Below are 25,131 nucleotides of genomic sequence, written 5' to 3'. Positions count from 1 at the left end.
CTGATTTGATGCAGGTGTTAATTTGGGGGATGAAAATTTACAGGGTGATTCCATAATTTTTTCCTCAGAATTGAGATTCCATATTTTTTTCCTCTGCTTGGTCTAAAAAAGTAACCGTTACTGACTGCCACAATCTTTTTTCTTGATTTCTTATAGTTTCTTAAAGCCAGAAAGTTGCCATTTGAAATGACTTTAGTTTTGTATCATGTCTGTGATCTGCTTTTTTTCTACAAAATTAAACAACTGAATGAACATCATCTGAGGCTGGTGATTCCATAATTTTTGCCAGGGGTTGTAGTTGAAATGTTGAAAATACATTTCTGATTGTTTCCATTACAAATAGTCCAGCTTGTGATGAGTTTGGCTTGTTGCAAATAGCTACACTGTGAACACAAAAGAACACTCCAGACAACATAGTGAAAAGGTGACCGAATATCACAAGTCATGATTTTTTAAAATTTCTTAACACATTTTTCAACAGTGATAATCTGGAATACTGTGTAATTTTAACTCGATGTCTGTGAGCATTCTCACAAAATAATAACCCCCCTCCCCCACCCGCCATGAGCTGCTTGCATGTATTGTATTGTGGTGCAAGTAAATCTTTTGTGAAGAAATACTTAGCAAAAGAAAATGGCCGACATGTATTCAAGAGACCAACAGATTTGTTTATACAACCCCAAATCAGAAAAAGTTTATAAGAAAAAAAGTGATCCTTACTGTTACATCATCTTCTAGCTCATTGCAGACAGTATAAACCCAAAATATTTCATGTTTTGTGTGGTCTGCTTCATTTCATTTGTTATTAATACAACCCCTTGCAAAAATTATGGAATCACCGGCCTCAGAGGATGTTCATTCAGTTGTTTAATTTTGTAGAAAAAAAAAACAGATCACAGACATGACACAAAACTAGTCATTTCAAATGGCAACTTTCTGGCTTTAAGAAACACTATAAGAAATCAGGAAAAAAAATTGTGGCAGTCAGTAACGGTTACTTTTTAGACCAAGCAGAGGGAAAAAAATATGGAATCACTCAATTCTGAGGAAAAAATTATGGAATCATGAAAAACAAAAGAACACTCCAACACATCACTAGTATTTTGTTGCACCACCTCTGGCTTTTATAACAGCTTGCAGTCTCTGAGGCATGGACTTAATGAGTGACAAACAGTACTCTTCATCAATCTGGCTCCAACTTTCTCTGATTGCTGTTGCCAGATCAGCTTTGCAGGTTGGAGTCTTGTCATGGACCATTTTCTTCAACATCCACCAAAGATTTTCAATTGGATTAAGATCCGGACTATTTGCAGGCCATGACATTGACCTTATGTGTCTTTTTGCAAGGAATGTTTTCACAGTTTTTGCTCTATGGCAAGATGCATTATCATCTTGAAAAATGATTTCATCATCCCCAAACATCCTTTCAATTGATGGGATAAGAAAAATGTCCAAAATATCAATGTAAACTTGTGCATTTATTGATGATGTAATGACAGCCATCTCCCCAGTGCCTTTACCTGACATGCAGACCCATATCATCAATGACTGTGGAAATTTACATGTTCTCTTCAGGCAGTCATCTTTATAAATCTCATTGGAACGGCACCAAACAAAAGTTCCAGCATCATCACCTTGCCCAATGCAGATTCGAGATTCATCACTGAATATGACTTTCATCCAGTCATCCACAGTCCACGATTGCTTTTCCTTAGCCCATTGTAACCTTGTTTTTTTCTCTTTAGGTGTTAATGATGGCTTTCATTTAGCTTTTCTGTATGTAAATCCCATTTCCTTTAGGCGGTTTCTTACAGTTCGGTCACAGACGTTGACTCCAGTTTCCTCCCATTCGTTCCTCATTTGTTTTGTTGTGCATTTTCGATTTTTGAGACATATGGCTTTAAGTTTTCTGTCTTGACGATTTGATGTCTTCCTTGGTCTACCAGTATGTTTGCCTTTAACAACCTTCCCATGTTGTTTGTATTTGGTCCAGACTTTAGACACAGCTGACTGTGAACAACCAACATCTTTTGCAACATTGCATGATGATTTACCCTCTTTTAAGAGTTTGATAATCCTCTCCTTTGTTTCAATTGACATCTCTCGTGTTGGAGCCATGATTCATGTCAGTCCACTTGGTGCAACAGCTCTCCAAGGTGTGATCACTCCTTTTTAGATGCAGATTAACGAGCAGATCTGATTTGATGCAGGTGTTAGTTTTGGGGATCAAAATTTACAGGGTGATTCCATAATTTATTCCTCAGAATTGAGTGATTCCATATTTTTTTTCCCTCTGCTTGGTCTAAAAAAGTAACTGTTACTGACTGCCACAATTTTTTTTTTTTTTCCTGATTTCTTAAAGTGTTTCTTAAAGCCAGAAAGTTGCCATTTGAAATGACTTTAGTTTTGTGTCATGTCTGTGATCTGCTTTTTTTCTACAAAATTAAACAACTGAATGAACATCCTCCGAGGCCGGTGATTCCATAATTTTTGCCAGGGGTTGTATACATCCATTCCTGCATTTAAGGCCTGTAACAGATTCCAACACAAGTTGGGATGCTGAAGCATTTACCACTCTGTAATGTTGCCATTCCTTCTCAAAACAGTTAAAAGAGGTTGAAGCATGTCAGGTGTTGTTTTGTCCCATTCTTCATGAAAACACATCTTAAAATCGCAATGTACCTTTCTGCATTAATGCTGGAATCACAGAAGTGTAAAATACCTTTGCCAAAGGCACTGGCACAGCCCCATACCATGACAGACCCTGGCTTTTGGACTTGTTGAACTGCCTTTGATCCAGAGCACACAGCGTCCATTTCTTCACAAAAAGATCTGAAACACCGATTTGTCTGACTGCAGTACGTTTCCACTGTGTGATGATCCAACCCAGACGCCTCCAAGCCCAAATAAGTCGACACTGCTTCTAGACAAGGTTAATATAAGGCTTTTTTTTTGTACAGTAAAGTTTTAAGTGGCATTTGTGAATGTAACTCAATACTGTATCATTTGTCAAAGGTTTCCCAAAATAATATCTTGCCCTTGCGGTTACATCAGCTATTGATGATTATTGATGGTTCTTCATGCACTGCTGAGAGATTGGAGATCACAGGAGTTTACATTAGACTTGCACCCTATCCCATTACATACTGAAATTCCTCGATATTAAACACTGTGGAAGGAGAAAGATGCAAATCCCATCCAATCTTTCTTTGAGGAACATTGTTTTTAAGCATTTCAATCATTTTCACATGTAACTGTTGACAAACTGGAGATCCTTTGTCCATCTTTGCTCCTCAAAGACCTAGCTTTTCAAATCATGATTACAATCTATCTATCTATCTATCTATCTATCTATCTATCTATCTATCTATCTATCTATCTATCTATCTATCTATCTATCTTAGGCATGTGGAGATTAATTGATACGAATCGGTGTCTAGATACAAACGTGCGTGATGCGGGTGCATAGATTCATTCACTGTTCATCAATTCAATTCACGGGTGAAATCGTGATGCATCGCTCGCTGCCTGCTTGCATCGATTTTTTTTCTGAGGTACATTAAATGCACCACGGACGGAAGCCAGAAAGCACATTTCTACCACAACAAACATGCAGGTCCGCGAGAATTGCAGCAAGCAGTTGGAAGTAGGGTTGGGTATTGAATACCGATTCCTTTAATAAAGTATTGTTAAGAAATGATTAGATCCACAGACATCAATAGGCTTTATGCTTAACGATTCCCTTATCGGTCCTTCAATTCGGGACCCCAGAGCAGAAGTTGTTTTTGAGGATGTTTATTGGGAAAATGATCATTTCTCTACATTTATTGCAGACTGCAGTGGGTCTGTTTGAAGCTTGAAGCAACGAAGCAGTGCTTCGAACCGCTGTTCGCTGGTTCTCTGCTTTGCTGTTTTTCAGAAGTGGCAAGTCCACAATTTCTTCATTAACCCCTCTCAAAGCCATTTAAAGATGTCAATCGTGAGTCACCTTTGTGTGGATTAAATTCATTAACAGGGACTCTTGTCTTGTTGCTGGCAAGAAACGAGAATCATATTCCATTCTACACTGGAGTTTTACATGATGGTTCCGTGGCGTGAGCACCAGCCGGTGCGTAAACTGAAGTTGTCCATTAATAATAATAATAATAATAATAATAATAATAATAATATCCTCTGTTTTCAGATTTCGGTCGGAATTAAATAACTTCAGACCGAATTGTGGTGTTAAATCAAATAACACGTCTTTCCAAACGTTATAATGTAAACAATAAACTACAACCGACCAAACGCGTTTTTTCCCCAAAATGAGACATCCTGTGTTCTTTATGAATTACATCCAGACGTGCAGCGCAGCCAGCTGCAAGAGCTCAGCTCAGAGTCATTTGAGTCTTTAATATCTTACAGAAAATGCTTTTGACAAAACTATAGATTTTGTTTATTTCTATTTATGTCCAGAGATCAAGGATCCAGTGACCAATTTCATATTTACTTACTTTAAGAACCAATAAAATGTTGCTGACATAGAAAACCTGTAAAGCCTACTTTTAGTACACAGAAAATTCTTTTTTGATAAGCGGAATCGATAATGCATTGATATTGATAAAATCGCATCAATACCCATTACTAATCGTATCACACCAAATTCCATCGTATCGCATTGTGAGGAATTGAATTGCCATCAAATACATGCCAAAGCGCATCGAATCTGGAACAGGGGTGAAACGTATTGCATTGTATCGTTTTGTCAGTTTTGTCATTCACATGCTTAATCTATATATTTCCCGGTTCAAGGCCACCCGTGACCATTCTTAATGTAATGTGGAGTGATGCCAGTAAGGGCATCTGGCATAAAACCTGTGCTAAATCAACACAAAGATCCATCTTGGATCTGCTGTGGCAACCCCAAATTAAAAAGGGAGAAGTTGAAGGAACTTTCTCACTACCCCTAATTGACACCATCCCAACTATTTTTTTGTTTTTTTTTGGAATGTGTTGGAAGCCTGAAATACAGGAACTGATGTATATTAACAAATGAAATTAATGTTGGCTGGACAATGCATGAAATATCTTTGGTTTATATGCCCTGTAATGAAACAGAAGTTAAAGTAATTGTAGGAATCACTGCGTGAGATGTTGGACTGGAATTTATATGAAGGCTTAATTGAAATCCATTAACTACAGACATCACACCAGAAATATTTCCTTCATGTACATCTTTAAATGGTGTGCTACAGCTGTGTGAAGTTGCAATGAAATCCATATACCAATGTAGGAGTGGTTGCACTTAAAAGACTCATGGACAGACTGGGTGATTCCTCTATACTCCACATGCACTTGTTTGATGGAAGTATAACAAGTTATTCTCTTAAAATGTTTCCACTGATCAGCTAATACGTTTTCAACTAATCCTGCTAATAAAGAGGACAAATTAAATGCTGTTTTCCTGTGGTTTGTGTAGCTGAATGAATGTGATGCTTTCAAGATCTGATCTAGGTTGGATTCTGAGCTCCCTGGAGAGAGGTTATGATCTCATTAGTAAACATATGACCATCTGGTATTAGTCTGTTTTTTCATCTTCCCTCATTCACGCCACAGCTATTTCCCTCATCAGCGTGCGGTGGTCTGCTCTTTTTGATTTGCCCATTTTTTTCCCCTAAGTCCGAGCTTTAGAGGAGCATTGCAGTGCGCTCTGGCACATGAGAAATCCCCTGGTACATGATTGATTTTTAAACGCATTCAGATGAAAAGTATTAGAGCTCATGAGAGGATATAACTGGCTGTTTTGGTCCAGCGTTTCATCAACTATCAATCACCTGGCAGTCTCTTCATGCACCCAGTGCATTATAATCTCAACAAATTGCTCCAATATTAACGACTTAGAAGAAGAGCCACAACATGTGATGAGTATTTGTTGAGGCCATTAGGTGAGTTGATATATGTGGATACATACCTTGGACACCAGAGGTTGGAACTTTGTTTTTTTGGCCGGCTGAATAGGTTCTCTGATGTCTGACAGAACTGGACAAAAGAACAGCAGTTCTTTATTTGGATACTTTACTTTTTTTTTTTTTTTGCTGTGAGAATGATGGTACTCACAGGAAAGGTCTCTCTTAACGGTGTTCTTTTTCCTCCTGATCGGGAATTCATCTATCTTCAGCTCGCCCTCATCTGAGACGTACTCGTACTCGTCTCTCACTGGCTTGGGCTTATCCTCTTTTAGGTTTTGTAATGATCCAAAAACACTTGAGTTGGTCTGAGGTTTCAGTGTCTTGGAGCTGTGCGGGAAACCACAAAGGAGAAAGAAGTGATAGAAGAGGCAGCCAAGCACTCACAATAAGAAGTCCTTGAATTAGGTCTAATGGGGACAGCGCTGATAGCTTGAGAAGCTTAACGCACACTCTTGTCGAAAGACGTTACATGAAATGTTTATCTTGGCAATCACAGCCGTTCCAGTACATACCTGAGAATTTTCTTGTGTGACATAGTAAAGCTGAATTTGTCTTTATTACTTGACAGCGGGGTTCTGTCAAACTTGCACTCTTCCTCCATCTTTAGCAGAGAGTCTGGTTTACTGTTCTGTGAAGTGTATAAATAATCGTGTAAGCTAAGCAAATTAAAGCAAAAAACAAACAAACAAACAAACAAACAAAAAACAACTTGGAACGCTGTCTTGAAAAAACAGAAACACAGCAGAAGACACCAAACAGTGCCTGCACCAAAAACCTGTTAGGTTTGTTTTTGGGAAACATAAGTCTTCAACCTCTGACCTCAGCTTCATTTATTTTTGGGTTGATTTTCTGCCACAACCAAGAGCCTAACAACCAGCAAGAAAATTAGTTATCTGTCTGGTCTTGTTTAGGCAACATCTTAGTTTGAATAGAATACCCGCCTGTCGGTGGAGTACACGGTCAAGAAGTAACTAAATTAGTGGGCCTAAGTTGTTAGGTTAGGGTTAATAAAGCCACTGGAGGTAAAACATTACTGTTGAACAGCAATGCAACCTTAAATAGATGACCAGAATTCTGAACTCCTAGACAAAATAGAAAGCAAGAACATATAACTTCTGTACTGGCCTCACTTCATTGGCTCCCTGTATATTTTAGGATCCATTTTAAAATTCTTATGTTTGTTTTTAAATCTCTTCACAATGTTGCCCCTCCTTACCTCTCTGAGCTTCTTCATCCTCACATACAGTGTCGGTCTCTCAGGTCAGCTGACCACCTAGTCTTGGAAGTACCGCGATCCAGAAGGAAGCTCAGAGGGGTCAGGACTTTATTGTTGCTCCTAAACTGTGGAACAACTTGCTGTTGCATGTTAGAGAGGCCCCTTCACTGCCCACTTTTAAAGTTTGTTTAAAAACCCATTTTTTTCTCTTTTTTCTCTTAGTTTTAAACTGTATTTCTTATTAATTTATTTAAATGTATGTTTTAATGTATGTTATAATAAAAAATAGGTAGTGTTAAAGTGCTTTATGAATAAAGTTGGTATGGTATGGTATGGTAAAATAAAGGTTGTAAGAGATGCATGAAAGACTAAGAAACATCAATGTTAACATTTGACAGACTTCAGCTAAACAAGAATTGGGTATGAAGGTGAGAAGCATAAAGATACACGTCAGCCTGCATATTTACTACTTTCTGAACACAAGTCACCACGATATTTAACCAACAGCAGCATTAGACGCCACCGTTTTAGTGGAAAATATTAAATTTGGTGCATTCCCTTCATACTCTGAGTACAAGCACTGCTGAAATGCGGGTTTTAAACTCCATCAAGTAACAGTCCTGCACATCGCAGCAGTCACACTGATGATTACCAAAAAAAAAAAAAGCGCCAGGTTCTAGTTGAATGGGTAAGACTTGACGCTTGGTGACTAGAGTCCCTTGACTGAGGAAGGTAATGTCAACTTAGAACATGGCGCCATTTTGGTTCCAACTGCGCTGAACTACTGAATGAACCATTTATGTTTTAAACATTTTTTAAAATCATTTAACCACATACAGCAACACATCCAGGTACAGGTGCTATCAAAATAAATATAAAAATAGTTAAGCTACCAAATTTACAATTTATGATGATTTATTTAATTAATTTAAAGCCTGATTCATGCTTCTGCAGCTCTGTAACTCTGTGTCATTCAATGACGTGCGTGACAGTTTTAAATTTCTCCGTCGCTGGATTATGCTTTACTATGGACTAATATGTCCCTCAACAAGCTTTTCTTTCTACAATCATTACCTCCAAATCAAAGGTAAGCTGTACAATTTCATCTTTTTCAGACTTCGTGTTGTAAAGTTGCGGACTTTTCTGATAAATTTGTAATCAGTGTGCGCACTGCAAAAACTATTAAAATATGATAGCAGACGCAGGCTGCGGAACCGAGTCTGAGCATGGTTAAAAAAAAATAAACAGTCTGACTTTTAATCACGGAAATGACTCTGGTCCCACATTCCTCAAATCAGAGAGTGTTAGAGCGCTGACCTTTACTTTGTTACTTTGCACGTCCCGACTGCTCAAGGTTTTTCATGGACACACACTGTGATCAGACGGGACATTTTATCCAATGTGAGCAAAAATCCGTTATAAAAAAACTTTGTATTTTTTTCCATGTTTATTACATGGAAAACAATACAAACTTTGGGACTTTTTTGTCCAGTGACTGTGAATATCTGATTTATATGATGACGGTTTAGTTGAGTTGTACTGTACATGGAACTGAATAATAAATTTACCTCGCAAAGCTTTGACGATGATGTCGGCTTCCATCCCACATGGCTGACTTCATTTTCCCAAATTTTTCTTCTGTTCGGATCTGAAGGGAAGCTGAAGCCCTTGAAGCCCTTCAAACCCTTGCTATGTATATTTGTGCCCCCAAATGCACAACAACCCAGCATTTTCAGCCAAAAAATAAATAAAATAGCTGGATTTATGTGCAGACACATTAACAGAGAATGCTATTTTGAACCCAAGATGGCACCACAAGTCACGTGACCATTTTTTTTTCAACTCATCATGTCATTACTCTCTCAATCAAGGGACTCTCGTGGTGACATATAAGTTCCTGCCACAGCTAATTAGAATTTTAAAAAAGTGCTAAATCACAAGGTAGGACACTTGACCCACCTCGTGATCAAGCTCATTGGTGACAGTGGTAAAGAGAAAAATTCCCTCACTCTTTCTTTAATTACAGGAAGAAACATCAAGCAGACCGCACTCAGTGGTGTGACCATCTGCCATGGCCATATAACATAACATAACATAACATAAGTTTGTATTTTGAAATACATCAGTATTCTGTTGCATGGCTTGCTTTTAAACCAAATAGTTTGTTTGTTTAGTCTAGACCAGGGATAACTATGCGCTTGGCTCAGTTTGCTTTTACATGGGTGTTAACCCCCAAAACACAAATCAGATGCAAATTGTGAATTTTCCACAAACCGTTAATTGCAAAACGTGAATACTGAAAAAATATCTCCCAAGACGTAAACATGGGTCTCACAAAACATGAACGCGGGTCTTGCAAAAGGTGAATATCATTCAGCCCCCTGCTCGTTCAGATTAATGTTATTTTTCCAGCTCAGAGGGCGGCTCATATGGTAGCTTGTTGGCTACCTTCCTGAGGTTAGAAACTAGTGTTGTTTGTTTTCTACAACATTTCTCTTAAGATTTATTGAGCCGTTTACCCGAGGGGGAGGTTTCTGTCCTCTGTGAGTTTGACAGGTGGACCGTCTCAGTGAGACTCCTCACCTGACACAGTCTCCGGAGCGGAACACACCCAGTGGGGTCGAGTGCTTGACACCAGAAGCGAGAGGTGCTCAAATCACATCCCCACCTCACCGGCTGTAGTAGCCCCACAACCACTATCTTGATCGATAGGGTTTGCGATCAAGATTTCCTGCAGTAATTGATCCGTAAACTGAAATCCATAAACTACCTAGACTGAAAACTTTTTGTGAGACCCACATTCACGTTTTGGGACATATATTTTCCAGTATTCACGTTTTGCAATTAAGGGTTTGCAGATAATTCACAATTTGCAGCTGATTCACGTTTTGCAATTAAGGGTTTGCAGATAATTCACGATTTGCAGCTGATTCATGTTTTGGGGGTTAACATGGGAAATTATGGTGTTGCAATTTTAAGTCGGGTTAAAATGGACTCTGGTTCTTTTTCCCCCTTGGTATGATTCGTTTGGGCAGCTGTGAACAAAAATAAACACTTAAAAATACTGCCATATGCAAGCAAATTGAACACAGGTAAACAACAAACAATTTGGTGTGAAATTGCCCCCAAATTAATGTATCAGTGTATTCACGGATGCTTCCGTTAAAATCTCCAAATTAAACACGTTACACTGTGATTTACACTAAAACTGAAGTTTCGCATAACTTCATGTTTCTTTTTGAATCAATCCCAACATATTGGACACACATCCCTCTCCACCCTGCAAAATTAAAGCTGTGAGTCTATGCATGAAGCAGCAGATGTGGTCTGCAGTGACCTTGGTAAACATCTAACCAGTTCTCCTCTCCATCTGCAAATGTTTGTCCTGATGTGAAGCACTTGGATCGAGATCCTTTGAAAAACTGTAAATGTTCCACAGCAGTTTGAGTTTTCCATGAAACTGAAGCCCTTTAATGCCTTCAACAAAATGACACTTCTTTGACCAAAAAAAAAAAAAAAAAAAAATCCTCCCCTTGTTGTTCAGCAATAATGATAGCCTTTTTTCAAAAGATGATTGCATATGTAAAAGCTTAGATGGAAGGCCGTGGAAATGGGAGTGGCGGAAATGGGACGTGGCGGAAATGGGACGTGGGCGTAATTCCAATAGGTACAAAGTCTGACAAGCTGCAGGCCCCAAACATGGGACTTACTGTACTTACTGCATCCTTATTTTTACTGACTGCTTTGAAGTGAAGCATGCAGTAAGATCCTGCATTTTCTGTTGAGCTGTTCAGTAACTTTGAGTCTTCTTTATGTCACATGAATGCTAAAAACGTACTTTGGCAGACAATCACGGATGACAAATTTCTGCTTTTTTTGCAAGTTGCCTGGGTCATTTTTGAGATCAGTGTGTTGTTCAGCAGGAAGCCTTAAGTGTAGAATTTAGTGCTTTTATATCAGGCAACTTGTTGGGCAGTTAAGGGGCCCTCAGGATAATAATACTGAGCCGTTGGTGCACTCTCGGTAGCATATGTGATGAAGGTGGGTTCATGGTCTGTTAACGATTGTTAATTTGTTCTTTATTTATAAGACAACCTGTAAACAGAAAGCTCCTTGTGCTACAGCTTTAAAGGTGCCGTGACACTTGAATGACTTTGATCCGTGCACCTGCACGCACTCCGCCGCGCAGGAGAGTAAACTCGTCTCAAACTCATTGTAAACTCGTTGTAAACTGTGCGTGGCTTCATGCAAGTGTGCAAAGAAAATTTCTAAATGTTCAAAATCTCCATCATGCATTAATTACGTGAACTTCACGTGAACATTGCGTAAACAATTCAAAAACACTTCGTGTGAGTGCGAGTGATTGCGTCAGCACACTGCATTAGAGGGCAGCTCATCTGAACGATTATAACGAGATGTTAAATCTATCAAAAACATAATTTTACAGCTGGTCATAAGAAGGAATGAACATGCAACTGTTTTACCAAGCCATTAAAATATAAACATTACCTCATGCAGCACACGAGAGAGCGAGAGAGAGAGAGAGAGAGAGAGAGAGAGAGAGAGAGAGAAAACCTCCAGATGAAACGTCTTCTGTGATTCCGGAAGCATTTAGGGGTGTTTTCAACAGCCAAACTCTGACAGAAAATGATTAATCCTCTACAAAGCACAGTGCACAAAGCACAGTGTCCAGTGGAACAAAGCACGGCATCCAGCTGGGAACACAGTGGGTGGGATCATCACATGCGTGCAAGTGCGCGGCTCAAAGTCGTGCAAGTGTCAGGGCACCTTCAGAGTTAGGTGAATGTTGACTGTGTGCTGCTGCCTGTCCCTCCAGACATGCTGTAGTTTCATTCCAACTGAAGCAAGTCTTGAATCAAACCAGTTGCTTTTTACTCCTCATTCTCTTCATTTTTCCCTACTAAACCTTAAAGAGCATATATCTGTGAGTAATACGTACCTTTTTATGTTAAACTGACCTGTTATGGTCTACTGAAACATTTGATAGTTGTATGGAAAACGTAAAAACCGGGAGCGATGCTAATGCGTTAGCCTGTCTATGGCATTTTAAAGTTAAGTTAGCATTAAGCTATTCGCCAATCAGCAGTTTTTTTTAGGCAGAGACTACGTAGCAATTAAACAGAGACTGCATCTCAGAGCTTCTAGAATTCAAAACTTTTCTGGTGGGGACATGCCCCCAGTCCCCCACTAGTAATTTTGGGTTTCAGACTTTTTTGTTTTTCACCACTTTCGTTTGAAGCCCGCTACAAAATCGGTGAGCTGAAATGATCTTACCTTATACTTCCATTTGGCCTCAGTCTTGTTCTTATTCTGTTCTCTGATTTCAAACTTCTCCACACTGTTCTGCTTTGATATTTCCTTCTCCGACACACTCAGGACATTTTTAACAGCCTGAAAGAATGGAGATATTGGAAGAAGGACTTTTAGCATAAAAATATGCTCTGCAGATAAAAAATTAAGAAACAAATTTAACACCATGAAGGATTTTATGTACGAATCTATGCTGAAATGTTGGGATGGGGTACTAAAAATTTGTAAACTGGAGAAAATCTCTGGGATATTAAGATGGATAGCGTATGATTCAGACTTTTTGCCAAATACTCAAGATACTACTCTTTCATCCACAAGGGGGTGTTCATGAGCTTTGAAAAACTGAAGGAAAAAAATGGTCTTCGTCAAGATGACTTCTATAGATATTTACAAATCCGACATCATTTCGATCAAAACATCAAAGTCTTATGGGGAAAACAGTGAATTAGGATTTATACACACCTTTTTAACTCTAACAAAATCAATTTCTATGAACAATATAATATCTAATTTGTATAAAGCAATTCAGTTAAGTAAAGAAGGTAACACAGAGTACATTAAGAAAAAATGGGAAATTGAGGGCAATCTGAATATTTCAACTGAAAGTTGGGAAAAGATTTCTCATCTTCAGTGGAAGACCACAGGATCTAATAAATGGTGAGAGTTTGGATGGAAGAGTATTACGAGGTTCTTTACCACACCTGTTCAAAAAAGACACAGAGGGAGTGGGTATTCATGTTGGAGGCTCTGTGGCTCCTCTGGGGCCAACCACTATCACATTTTTTGGGATTGCAGTATTCTCAAATCATACTGGTCACAGATTTGCAATCATGTAAATTATGTTTTTGCTCTAAAGTGTCGTTTACATTTGAATGCTTATATTTGGGAGATGTAAATGTTCAGAATTGAAGAAGGGATGAAACAAAATTATTGGCAATCCTATTAATAGCAAGTAAAAAAGCCATCACAAGAAAATGGTTGAAGGCAGACCCTCCCTCGGTGGAAGAATGGATAGAAACAGTCCACGATATCTACGAGATGGAAAAACTATCCTCCATCATTCGGAACCAAAGAGACTCTTTTTACGAAACATGGACAAAGTGGACAGAATATGTGAAATATACAAGATCGGACTTTACTTGAACAATATTTTTATCAATAAATACTGATTATTCATTTTCTGACCAAATGTAACAGCACTCTTCCCCATTGTTTTTTATTCTTTTGTTGTTGTTTTTTTCTTCTGTTTTCGTATATTTGAAAACTTAAAAATAAAAAAAATTACAAAAAAAAATATATATATATGCTCTGCATTTCCATAAACCAATTCCTGTGCTCACCTTTGCTTTCTTTGACTGGTCCATTTTACTCAAAATGTCCTTTGCATGAGACTCTAGAGCTGCAAAGCTGGAGAGTTTAGGAGGAGGTGGAGGAGGAGGAGGTGGCGGTGATGACTCCTTCACTTTCTTTGCCTTCTTCTTTCCACCTTCTTTGACCTTCAGTAACTTTGGAGACTTTGGGGCCTTGGGCACCTTTGGGGGTTTGGGTTTGTTCTTTCGGGCCTTGTCTGTGCTGGGTGAGGGAACCTCTGCTGGGGAAACAGGTTCCTCAGGCTCGGAATGGGTTGATGACGGTTCCTCCACTGGCACCCTAATACTGGGCTCACTCTTAATGACTTTTGTGGCATTCTGGGTATGAAAAGAAGAAATTGTAAAGAGACATGTGAATGTGAGAATAATTACAACACAGAAATGAAACCATTTCAGCCCTCCGTGAGCGTTAACCGGAAATAAGTGGGTTTAGAAAATGGACATATGGGTGGAAATTAAACAAGGAATCACACACTCATCTTCAACTGCTTATCCGAGATCGGGTTGTGGGGGGCTGGAGCCTATATCAGCAGTCATAGGGTGTGAGGCGGAGTATATCCTGGACAGGATGCCAGTCTGTCATAGGGCCACATATAGACAAACAAACACATTCACACCTGCACACACACCTACAGACAATTTATAGTTTCCAAGGCACCTAACCTGCATATTTTTTGGATGTGGGAGGAAGCCAGAGCATCTGGAGAGAATCCATGCAAACACAGGGAGAACACACAAACTCCACACAGAAAGGCCAGAGGTGGGAATCAAACCCATGACCTTCTCGCTGTGAGGTAACAGTGCTAACCACTAAGCCATATATATATATATATATATATATATATATATATATATATATATATATATATATATCAGACTTTAAAGAAGCATGTTTTGATTGTGGGGTGGGAGGAAACAGGAGTGACCGGAGGAAACCCACAGGCATGAGGAGAACATGCAAACTCCACACAAAAAGGGTGGGAAACAATCCCAAGACCTTCTTGCTCTGATCTAATCTCGTTTGTTGACTGCAACAAGACAAGAGTCCCAGTTAGTGACTTTAATACGCACAAAAGTGACTCATGATATTTTAATGGCTTTGAGAGGGTTTAAGAAATGGACTTACAGCTTCTGAAGAGCAGCGAATCAAAGAGCCATGAACCATTGAATCGAAGCATTGTTTCAGTGATTCACGCTTCATACTGGAGTCGCGCTGCAGAAACGGTTGATTACAGACCCAGTGTTGAAAATAAGCGTAACGGTCCAAAATAAGTGTAACAGTACAAAATTACAGCGTAACAGGCCGTAACGCAAGTTTGCGCTAGCTAGAACCCTGGTTTAACATAAAAATATAAACACATATAAACCCACCAGCTTTGATTATTTTTATCATCCACATCCTGTGAGTCACAAAGCTCTGTGTGGGTTTAGTTGCAGGGCTCAGACCTTTGGACACCAGACAGCAGTCCAGCGGTGGAATGGCAGGGGTGAGCTAGTGGTTGAGCCACGGCCCAAAGGTGTGATAAGATGTGGGTCTTGTATAAATAGGCTGATTGATTAACATGAAATTGTGTATTAATTAAAAATTGTGTTTTAAAAACAATGACTAAGGCAATATTTACGTATCTCCTCAGACCACCTTAGAATACAGGATGAAATTATCCAGATAATTTTAAAAAATCTATCACACTTTGAAGCTACATCTGGCCCTGCAGTTATTATTTCATACATATTGTTATTACATATTACATATTGTTTTATAAACTGTTATCTATGACTGTGTATTGTCTCTGAAGTTGTATCGTGTCAAGGTCCTATTAATTAACATTAACTGTGCATTATGTTAAAAAATGCATACTGACTGCAGATGCTTGTTTGTGCAACTGTTTCTTTTTTTTGTTTTGTTTTGTTTTTTTAAACATACAGAAATTAAATAAATTGACTGTATCGCATTTGTTAAACTGTGCAGTACAAAGCAAACAGGAAATAAGCAGAGGCATGCAGCTGGTCCAGCGATATGTGCTCGAGGAAAGCTGCAAGCTGGAGTGTCCAAAAACAACATGGCTAATCCTCTTAAAACATGAAAAACCAGAACAAATTGCATGGAAATCCATTTAGCCCTCCCGGAGTGTAGACATATTGCTTTGAGTGAGAATTTAGATATTGAACATTTTATATTTAACCCAGAAGACAACAAAATTACCTCAGAAAGTCTGATCTCTTTGGCAAGATCCTTAATGAGCTGTGAGGGCTTCATATTCTCAGGAAGCTCATCTTCATGCTCCAGAAGTGCCTGCCAGGGGGTACACCAAATTGTCACAGCAATCCACAAAGATAACTGACACAGAGACACGTCATGAACAGTCCGTACCTGTTTTTTAGTCCAAGCTCTGAAGGCTCCATTGATGATTTTGGCACCATGTATCAGGTACGGGGCTGGCTGCTTATTTGCTTTATGTAAACCTGCAGAAGACAGAATGTACAGGTTACCACTGAACCAATTGTCACTTTAAAAAATCAAAGCCAGTTACGTGAAAAAGAAATCAACTTTATGTTCAGAATTCCGTCACAGCATGCTCCAACACATATCCTGATCAGGGTTCAATATTCACTGTAGTGTAAATGACAGATAGTTAAATGCTGCCTGCTTTTCTCATGTTTTTATCTCATACTTTATTTCTTAGTTTCTTTTATTTTTAATAAAGTTGCAAAAATCTCAAAAAAACTTTTTTGACATTGTTATTATGGGGTGTTGAGTGTAGAATTTTGAGGAAAAAAATGAATTTCATCCATTTGGAATAAGGCTGTAACATAACAAAATGTGGAAAAACTGAAGTGCTGTGAATAATTTCCGGATGCACGCACACACACAATATATATATATATATACACACACACACACACATATAAATACAGGAGGCATTTGAATCTCATCACTGACAACAATTCGATACACACCTCGATACACTACCAGCGATACGATACATATACATACATACATAAATACATGGCGATACTGATGATATGATGCGATACAATTCATCCATGTTCCCGATTCGATGTGATTTGATATGTATTTGATGGTGATTCAATTTCTTACGATGCGATATGATGTGATTTGGTGCAGTACGATGCGATTCAATATGATACAAAGAAATTATACCAAAACTTTTAACAGAAAATAAGAAGCTGCAATTCAGTATGGTACTATGGCATACTTCTTCTTCTTCTTCCGATTCTACTAGATGCAGAGGATTTGTTTGCACTTCTTATAAGCAGCAAATTTACCAGATTCAACTTTAAGGAACAGGAATCAGTCCCTTCATATTTAGAACCCTTTTCATCACTGTCAGGACTTAAACAGCACAGTAAACAATAAGACATCACTCTCGATGAGTGACTTAAAGTGAGTCACTCATTGACAGAGTACCACCTTGGCAAAAGTAATTTGAGATACTTTCTCGGGTTACAATCTGCGGCCGTGTCGATACCATTTCGCAGCACGGCATTCTTTACAAACGACCTGCATCTTGTCAAGTTTCCCATCTTTTTTAAAAAAGCCATACTATATCCAAACGCCTGATTTAAATGTTTTAGGTGCGTCAAAAATCCATTCCAACTGCATGCTGCAGTTATCCCGGACCTGCATGTTTGTTGTGGTAGAAATGTGCTTTCTGACTTCCGTCCATGGCGCATTTAATGTGCCTCGAGACAAAAAAATTGATGCAAGCAGGCAGCAAGCGATGCATCACAATTTCACCCGTCAATTGAATCGATGCACACTGAAGGATCGATACAGTCGCATCGCGCACGTTTATATCTAGATACCGATTCATATTGATTAATCTCTATATGCCTAATATCTACACACACACACACACACACACACACACACACACACACACACACACACACACACACACACACACACACACACACACACACACACACACAGCAAGAAGGTCATGGGATCGATTCCCACATGTGGCCTTTCTGTGTGGAGTTTGCATGTTCTCCCTGTGTTTACCTGGGTTTCCTCCAGGTGCTCCCGTTTCCTCCCCCATTTAAAGACGTGCGGATTGGAAACTTTCTAATTGCCCAGGTTTTATATATATATATATATATATATATATATATATATATATATATATATATATGTGTGTGTGTGTGTGTGTGTGTGTGTGTATTAAATTAAAAATTAACCCCATTAATTTCAAGATTTGCAATTAATCTAAAAAATTGACTAATTAAGAACAATTACAGAACTATTTTGATGTATAAAAGCAAACTGCAATTTGTGATCTTTGCAAAAATCACACTGTATGCAGGAAAAAGTCTGAAAACACTCAGAATCAAATATTTTGAACATTAAAATGTTCTTATCCCTCACATTTTAGAACAACCTGAACCTGTGGATGCACTGAAATCATTAGTGATGAACACATTAATAGATGTTTTTGGCATTATTTTTCATTAGTGCTATTAAAAAAGTTCTGGCCTGGCACTGATATTTTCAAAATTACTGTGGATAAAATAAGGACTGCATCAAAGTGTGATTAATTAAGAATTAAAAATTTTGATGCAATAAAGGTTTTGTAATTGATTAATCTAAATTAGTGCACTATTTTGAAACATTGCATTTGCAACTGAATGTGTGACAAGCTGAGACCACCAAAGGTCTTGCCTTTAGATGGTGGTGACTGGTGAGGTGCTGAGGGGTCATTCGCCACACAGCAGCATGCAGGTCCAAACTTGAGGTGGCTCATGTTTGCCAGCAAGGAAGACAATCTTCTGCTGCAGCCGATGGACCTTGGAATACTCCACATTGCAGTGGCTGCACTACTTAAGGCGTAGACCTAGAAATGGTCAGTCACAGTAGGTGGATACAGTTACTTCTGGTGTGGTTGCACCAATGGCAGGAGTACAGAAGGAGTAGCAGGTGCTGTGGTAGAACAGCTCCTTCCGACAGTGTCACATATCATCCCTGTTGGTGAGTGTATTTTGAGACTCAGAATTGGCGCCTTGTCTGTTCTCTCAGTCTGCACTCCGACTATGTTTTGAGATATCTGGTGAAGGGAGCCTTCAACCACAAGCACTGACAAGGCTGGCTACAAGGACTTGTGGATCTGGAACTGGAGTGAAAATGGCTTAAAACTCTAAGAAGACTGATTGTGTCCTCTTGGGAAAAACACTGAAGGCTTCTGCTGAACTATAGGGTCTATTGAAGTGCCCAGTTTGTTCTCACCACACACTTATTATGGTTTCCTTCAGGATTTAGTTGAAATCTCAGAGACCGCCATCTCCTCAGTGTCCAAGATTACATCTTGCCAGACTTCTGGATCAGACAATTTACGAGGACAACCTGGCTGGAAGACTTGCAAACATGGACACAACTGGAGATACAAAATGAATGGTGGAGTTCATTACCAGATCCTGAAAGTTGCTGGAGATTGTATTTAGGTCACCAGTGTCCACAGGAGGAGGTGCTTCATATCTGAGGAATCTTTGAATGTTATCCAGACCAGTTGTACTGCTTGGCTTTGTTCAAATCCAAGACTAGAGATTTCCATGAGAGCAGACAAGGAGGCATTTGTTTGAAGCAACTGTTATCTGGTGGTTCACCATCTCTGATCAACCAACCCTCGGCGTGCTTACAGAGGAATCAAAGGATTATGTTCCTTTAAACATACACATCCCACAGGAGCCATGGTGAGTGGTGGCTCAGTCCTGACGGATAACGCTTCTGAACTGGCCCATTGGGCGGGCTACGTTGAGAAGCTGATCCTTTTGCCAGGATTTTAGACATCACCAATCCCAAGGTTCTGGTGGCTGTTTCTCCAGTCAGCTGCAAACTACCAAATGTTGGTGATATTGCAAAAGGCAATGAAAAAGCTGAAGGTGGTGAAATCTCCAGTGATCTGTGATTTTGGAAATGAGTCCTCCAGGCAGGTGGAGATGCTGTTCTCCTGGAATTGCAACCAATCTTTGTTTCAATCTGGAAGACCTTGTCATCTAATTCTGGAAAGGAAAGGGTGATGGCCGGGACTGCAACAATTATAGGCGTATTACATTGCTCTCTGCGCTGAGAAAGAAGCATATGAAGGTTCTTCTGACTATGATCCAGTTCCAGTAAAAGTGTTTTCCAAAGTACAAGTCACACATGTCAAAACAAATGCCTCTTGAAGAGGAAAAAAACATATACATACACAGCAAAATCACCAGTGTAAAACAAACACTGGCAGTGTTAAATTAACACTGCCAGTAAACATATAGTCCCATGCAGCATACTGCTGCACAGGCAGCCTGTTTAATTTTTCTGCGTAGAGCACTGGACGCAGAAAGCACACAGTTTTTAAGCAGGTCTGTGCAACACAGTGCTACTGTACACATCCAAAAACAGTGCATGCATCCAGAGTGAATCAGCTGGAGAACAGGTGTAGCATGTGTGTGGCTCCATGATCCACGTAGCCCAGAGCACCTCTGTGTGGTTACAACAGGTAATCGAAGTGGTGGACGTGTGTGTGCTCAGAACAGGTAATCGAACCTCAACTCATAAATCAGCAGGTCTTGGAAAAAAAGAGCAGAGACACAGTGCTCTCTCTTTCGCTCTCTCTCTCACTCTCTTTAGAATACTGACAAGAAACCGGATGTGTAATATCCCCATCACACATACAGTAGTGTTCAGAATAATAGTAGTGCTATGTGACTAAAAAGATTAATCCAGGTTTTGAGTATATTTCTTATTGTTACATGGGAAACAAGGTACCAGTAGATTCAGTAGATTCTTACAAATCCAACAAGACCAAGCATTCATGATATGCACACTCTTAAGGCTATGAAATTGGGCTATTAGTAAAAAAAAAAAAAAGTAGAAAAGGGGGTGTTCACAATAATAGTAGTGTGGCATTCAGTCAGTGAGTTTGTCAATTTTGTGGAACAAACACGTGTGAATCAGGTGTCCCCTATTTAAGGATGAAGCCAGCACCTGTTGAACATGCTTTTCTCTTTGAAAGCCTGAGGAAAATGGGATGTTCAAGACATTGTTCAGAACAGCGTAGTTTGATTAAAAAGTTGATTGGAGAGAGGAAAACGTATACGCAGGTGCAAAAAATTATAGGCTGTTCATCTACAATGATTTCCAGTGCTTTAAAATGGACAAAAAACAGACACATGGAAGAAAATGGAAAACAACCATCAAAATGGATAGAAGAATAACCAGAATGGCAAAGGCTCACCCACTGATCAGCTCCAGGATGATCAAAGACAGTCTGGAGTTACCTGTAAGTGCTCTAACAGTTAGAAGACGCCTGTGTGAAGCTAATTTATTTGCAAGAATCCCTCACAAAGTCCCTCTGTTAAATAAAAGACGTGCAGAAGAGGTTACAATTTGCCAAACAACACATCAAGTGGCCTAAAGAGAAATGGAGGAATATTTTGTGGACTGATGAGAGTAAAATTGTTCTTTTTAGGTCCAAGGGCCGCAGACAGTTTGTGAGATGACCCCCAAACTCTGAATTCAAGCCACAGTTCACAGTGAAGACAGTGAAGCATGGTGGTGCAAGCATCATGATATGGGCATGTTTCTGCTACTATGGTGTTGGGCCTACATATCGCATACCAGGTATCATGGATCAGTTTCAATATGTCAAAATACTTGAAGAGGTCATGTTGCCTTATGCTGAAGAGGACATGCCCTTGAAATGGGTGTTTCAACAAGACAATGACCCCAAGCACACTAGTAAACGAGCAAAATCTTGGTTCCAAACCAACAAAATTAATGCCTCGCAGACGTGAAGAAATCATGAAAAACTGTGGTTATACAACTAAATACTAGTTTAGTGATTCACAGGATTGCTAAAAAAGCAGTTTGAACATAATAGTTTTGAGTTTGTAGCGTCAACAGCAGATGCTACTATTATTGTGAACACCCCCTTTTCTACTTTTTTTTACTAATAGCCCAATTTCATAGCCTTAAGAGTGTGCATATCATGAATGCTTGGTCTCGAGGGATTTGTCAGAATCTACTGAATCTACTAGTACCTTGTTTCCCATGTAACAATAAGAAATATACTCAAAACCTGGATTAATCTTTTTAGTCACTACTATACTACTATTATTCTGAACACAACTGTATGCTGATTGAGGCCGAATTGCATCAGAATGACACATCTGGCCACAATCGGTAAATATTGACTTGTGGTCTGAAGACCAACGGCAGTCTGTGAGCATCTACATATTTGGTCCCATTCTCTCGGCTGTCCCGTGTGTGTTACACATGTTCAAAACACTCTTGGCGCCATTGAGATGCAACACACATCTGACAGCGGTCTATATACAGTTTTTGTGTCATCTGATTGCAGTCTGCATATTCTGATGGCATCAAAACAGCATCTGACATGATCTGATCATGGCTGATTGAGCTCTGAGATCGGTCACAGCAAACCCTGCCGGCATGTTGTGGGATGTCCAACTCCACTGGACCCCAGCCAGAGAGGGAAAAGGAAATGTTGATATGTAATAACATGTATGTGGCACACATTCATCATATACAGTGGGTGTGAACAGCGCAATCAAACCAAAAGCACAGTGTGCCGTTGCGCCTCTCCGTGGTCTCATGCACAGTAATGCGTCATAGCGCACGTCAGGCATGGAGTTGATGTCTAATCAAACCTGAATAAGCGCTGTGACTCTTTAAATTAAAGCACCATCGAAGTCAGTGTGATCATTAGATGACCTGATCGATCAGGTCCTGAAACGCTGTAATGACTTTTAAAGCGCCGTTGCTGTCTGTGTGATCAGGTGTGATCACACCTGATTGCAGTCGACTGGCCCTTTAAAAGTTTAAATCATCACAGCGCTTCAATATTCAGGTCATCACAGACCTGATCAGATCTGATCAGATCAGCGGACCTGATCAGAAAGCAACCAGAGCTTTAAAAGTTTAAAGAGTCACAGCACTTCATTCACGGCAGCGTTTACCACAGCCAGACTCATCAGCATTCTGTACAAAATGAAAATGATCCACCGAGACAAAAAATTAAAAAATGATAAATTACTCTGTTTCTGACCCACACCACACTGTGCAGTACCGACCTGAACCACTCGGTGGAAACGGCGCTGTCAGCATACGCTGGTCGTCAAGGTGTGACAGCTGCATTAATTTATGCAAGCATTTTTAATAAATGGTCTGGCAGGGCCTAAAGCAACCATACGCTACTATAAGCAAATCTAGGAACGCAGCCATGCGCCATCACACATTAGCCTACACATGGACTACATTAAATGTGCAAAATTTTCCAGCGTACTCCATACACATTTTAGCGCAACTGTATGGAAGCCCATTGTGAAAGGGGCTTAACACGTGAAAATTCTTGTTCATGATTATAATATTGCCTTTATTGTGGTATAAAAGAACAACAACAAAAACAAAGTAATCAGACCAAAAAAAAAATCATATTCATGCCAATAAAGTAAAAGCAAGGTAAAAATGCTCACAGTAAAACGCATCTTTTCACTACTGAAGAGGTGTAAATCCAAGTGTCTGGTAGCATGGAGAGGGTCCCGACAGTGGAATACATCCAAATGTTTAGCCCACTAAATGTAAAGATTGTTGTAGAGTGTCCCCAAAAAGAGTGGACTCTACCAGTCCTTTTAAAAAATTATTTTCTTTTCATGATGCAAACATGCACGTTTACCTCCACTTGGATCCTCTCCATGCTACCAGACAGTTCTAATGATGTTTTCATCTCTTCAGTCATGGCAGGAAGCAGTTTACTGTGTTTTTGGCTTGACCCATATGTTATAATTACATTAAATAGTCATTCAGCCTTTGACAGTGTTTGTATTCTAAATTAATATTACACTGATTAAAAGAGATTTTGCCCCAAATTTCAAGATGAACTCAGAAACATCTAAAAAAAAAAAAAAAAGAAGAAGAAGAAGAAAAAATGGAGCCAGGGTTGAAAAATACCAGAGGTCCACCTTAAAGTGTAGGTGACACCAAAAATGTGCACAATTGACCACTAAAAATGATGAAATATTGACATTTTAAAAAATTCTGAACAATAAAAGTCGATGATAAGTGCGCGGGTGAAGGATAAACAACAGCTGTCTGAAGCCTGCACTGTATTTCAGCCCTCAGCCATGGCCATATTGTTGCTACGTCATCACCAGAACAGGACCAGCTGATTCAAGCCCAAATCAACTGTAAACACAGCGGAGGTCGAGCTGTTTTTCGGACAAATTTTCTTCTAACGTGAAGCTTTTTCAGTCTGAAGGTGTTTCTGAAGAAGCTGTGGGGACACAGCCTTATGGTTTTGAGCCTTATTTAGATGACAATAAACTTTGGAGGAAAACCTTCAGTCTGAAAACAGTGATGATATTGGCAGAGTTCAGAACACAGAATGGTTATTACGAAAAATAAATAAATAAATAAATAATGCAGGCAATTTTGACATGCAGGTAAACTGTAAAACTTTGGTCATAATCAACAGATTAAAAATAGTTTTACCATCTGTGACATCAGAAAAAAGTGATGAGGAAGTGTGGATTTTTTTTTTTTTTCTTAGAAACAGGTACATACATTTCAAATCTGAAAAATGACACAAGGGACTGAAAATATCAGCTATTTTTTTTATTTGTTTCCATCTTTGAATATAGTTAGTGTAGTGTACCTTAGTAGCATAACGCATTATTAAATACTAAAAGCATTCACACAAGGAGTAAATAATATAATCTTACCTGTCTGTTTAAGTGAGATCATATTCAGTCTGATGAAAACTTATCCACCTTTACATAACGTCTGAAAATAATTTAATTCCTTATGTCCTGGCTGAAGAAAAGTCCATTTCACACAGCAGTTTGATGCTAGATTACAGCGCAGGGTTAATTTAATTAATTAATCGGGTTAATTTCAGCTGATGGATCGAGTCTCTGCTGTGGACGAATCTTCCTGCTGTTCCACCGCGAGCTGCTTTGCGCTGCAAGTTGAAAGACTCACAGCTCCTCATCTGCTCATAACGTCTCAGTCTGCACATGACGAAATTATCCGATGATCCACAAAACAATAAAATAAAATAATGTGAAAATACTGAGTTTTGCCTCCCGTGTTGAGTGGAGAAGCTGCAGACACCATGTGTGCACGCTCATCAATATACGAGTTCCACCTGCCAATCCAAAGGATTCTGCCGGTGAGAATTAACCGTTCTGACATGTATAACAGAGTGCAGCACCCACCCAAACCACTTGGTGGAAACGGGGCTGTCAG

General features: G+C 39.3%; 1 protein-coding gene across 1 annotated transcript in view; it reads right to left on the bottom strand.

Annotated features, from left to right (window-relative positions):
* The window catches only part of phf2 (PHD finger protein 2), a 170,324-nt gene that overhangs the window by 21,525 nt on the left and 123,668 nt on the right, over window positions 1-25,131 (bottom strand). Inside the window, 7 exon segments of the mRNA XM_034167362.1 lie at window positions 5,951-6,018; window positions 6,097-6,275; window positions 6,461-6,576; window positions 12,460-12,576; window positions 13,836-14,183; window positions 16,069-16,158; window positions 16,237-16,328. Of these exon segments, the coding sequence (XP_034023253.1) occupies window positions 5,951-6,018; window positions 6,097-6,275; window positions 6,461-6,576; window positions 12,460-12,576; window positions 13,836-14,183; window positions 16,069-16,158; window positions 16,237-16,328 (1,010 nt within the window).

The sequence above is a fragment of the Thalassophryne amazonica genome, chromosome 3, assembly GCF_902500255.1.
Source record: "Thalassophryne amazonica chromosome 3, fThaAma1.1, whole genome shotgun sequence".
Lineage (NCBI taxonomy): Eukaryota > Metazoa > Chordata > Actinopteri > Batrachoidiformes > Batrachoididae > Thalassophryne > Thalassophryne amazonica.
This window is presented reverse-complemented; position numbering and strand designations above follow the sequence as displayed.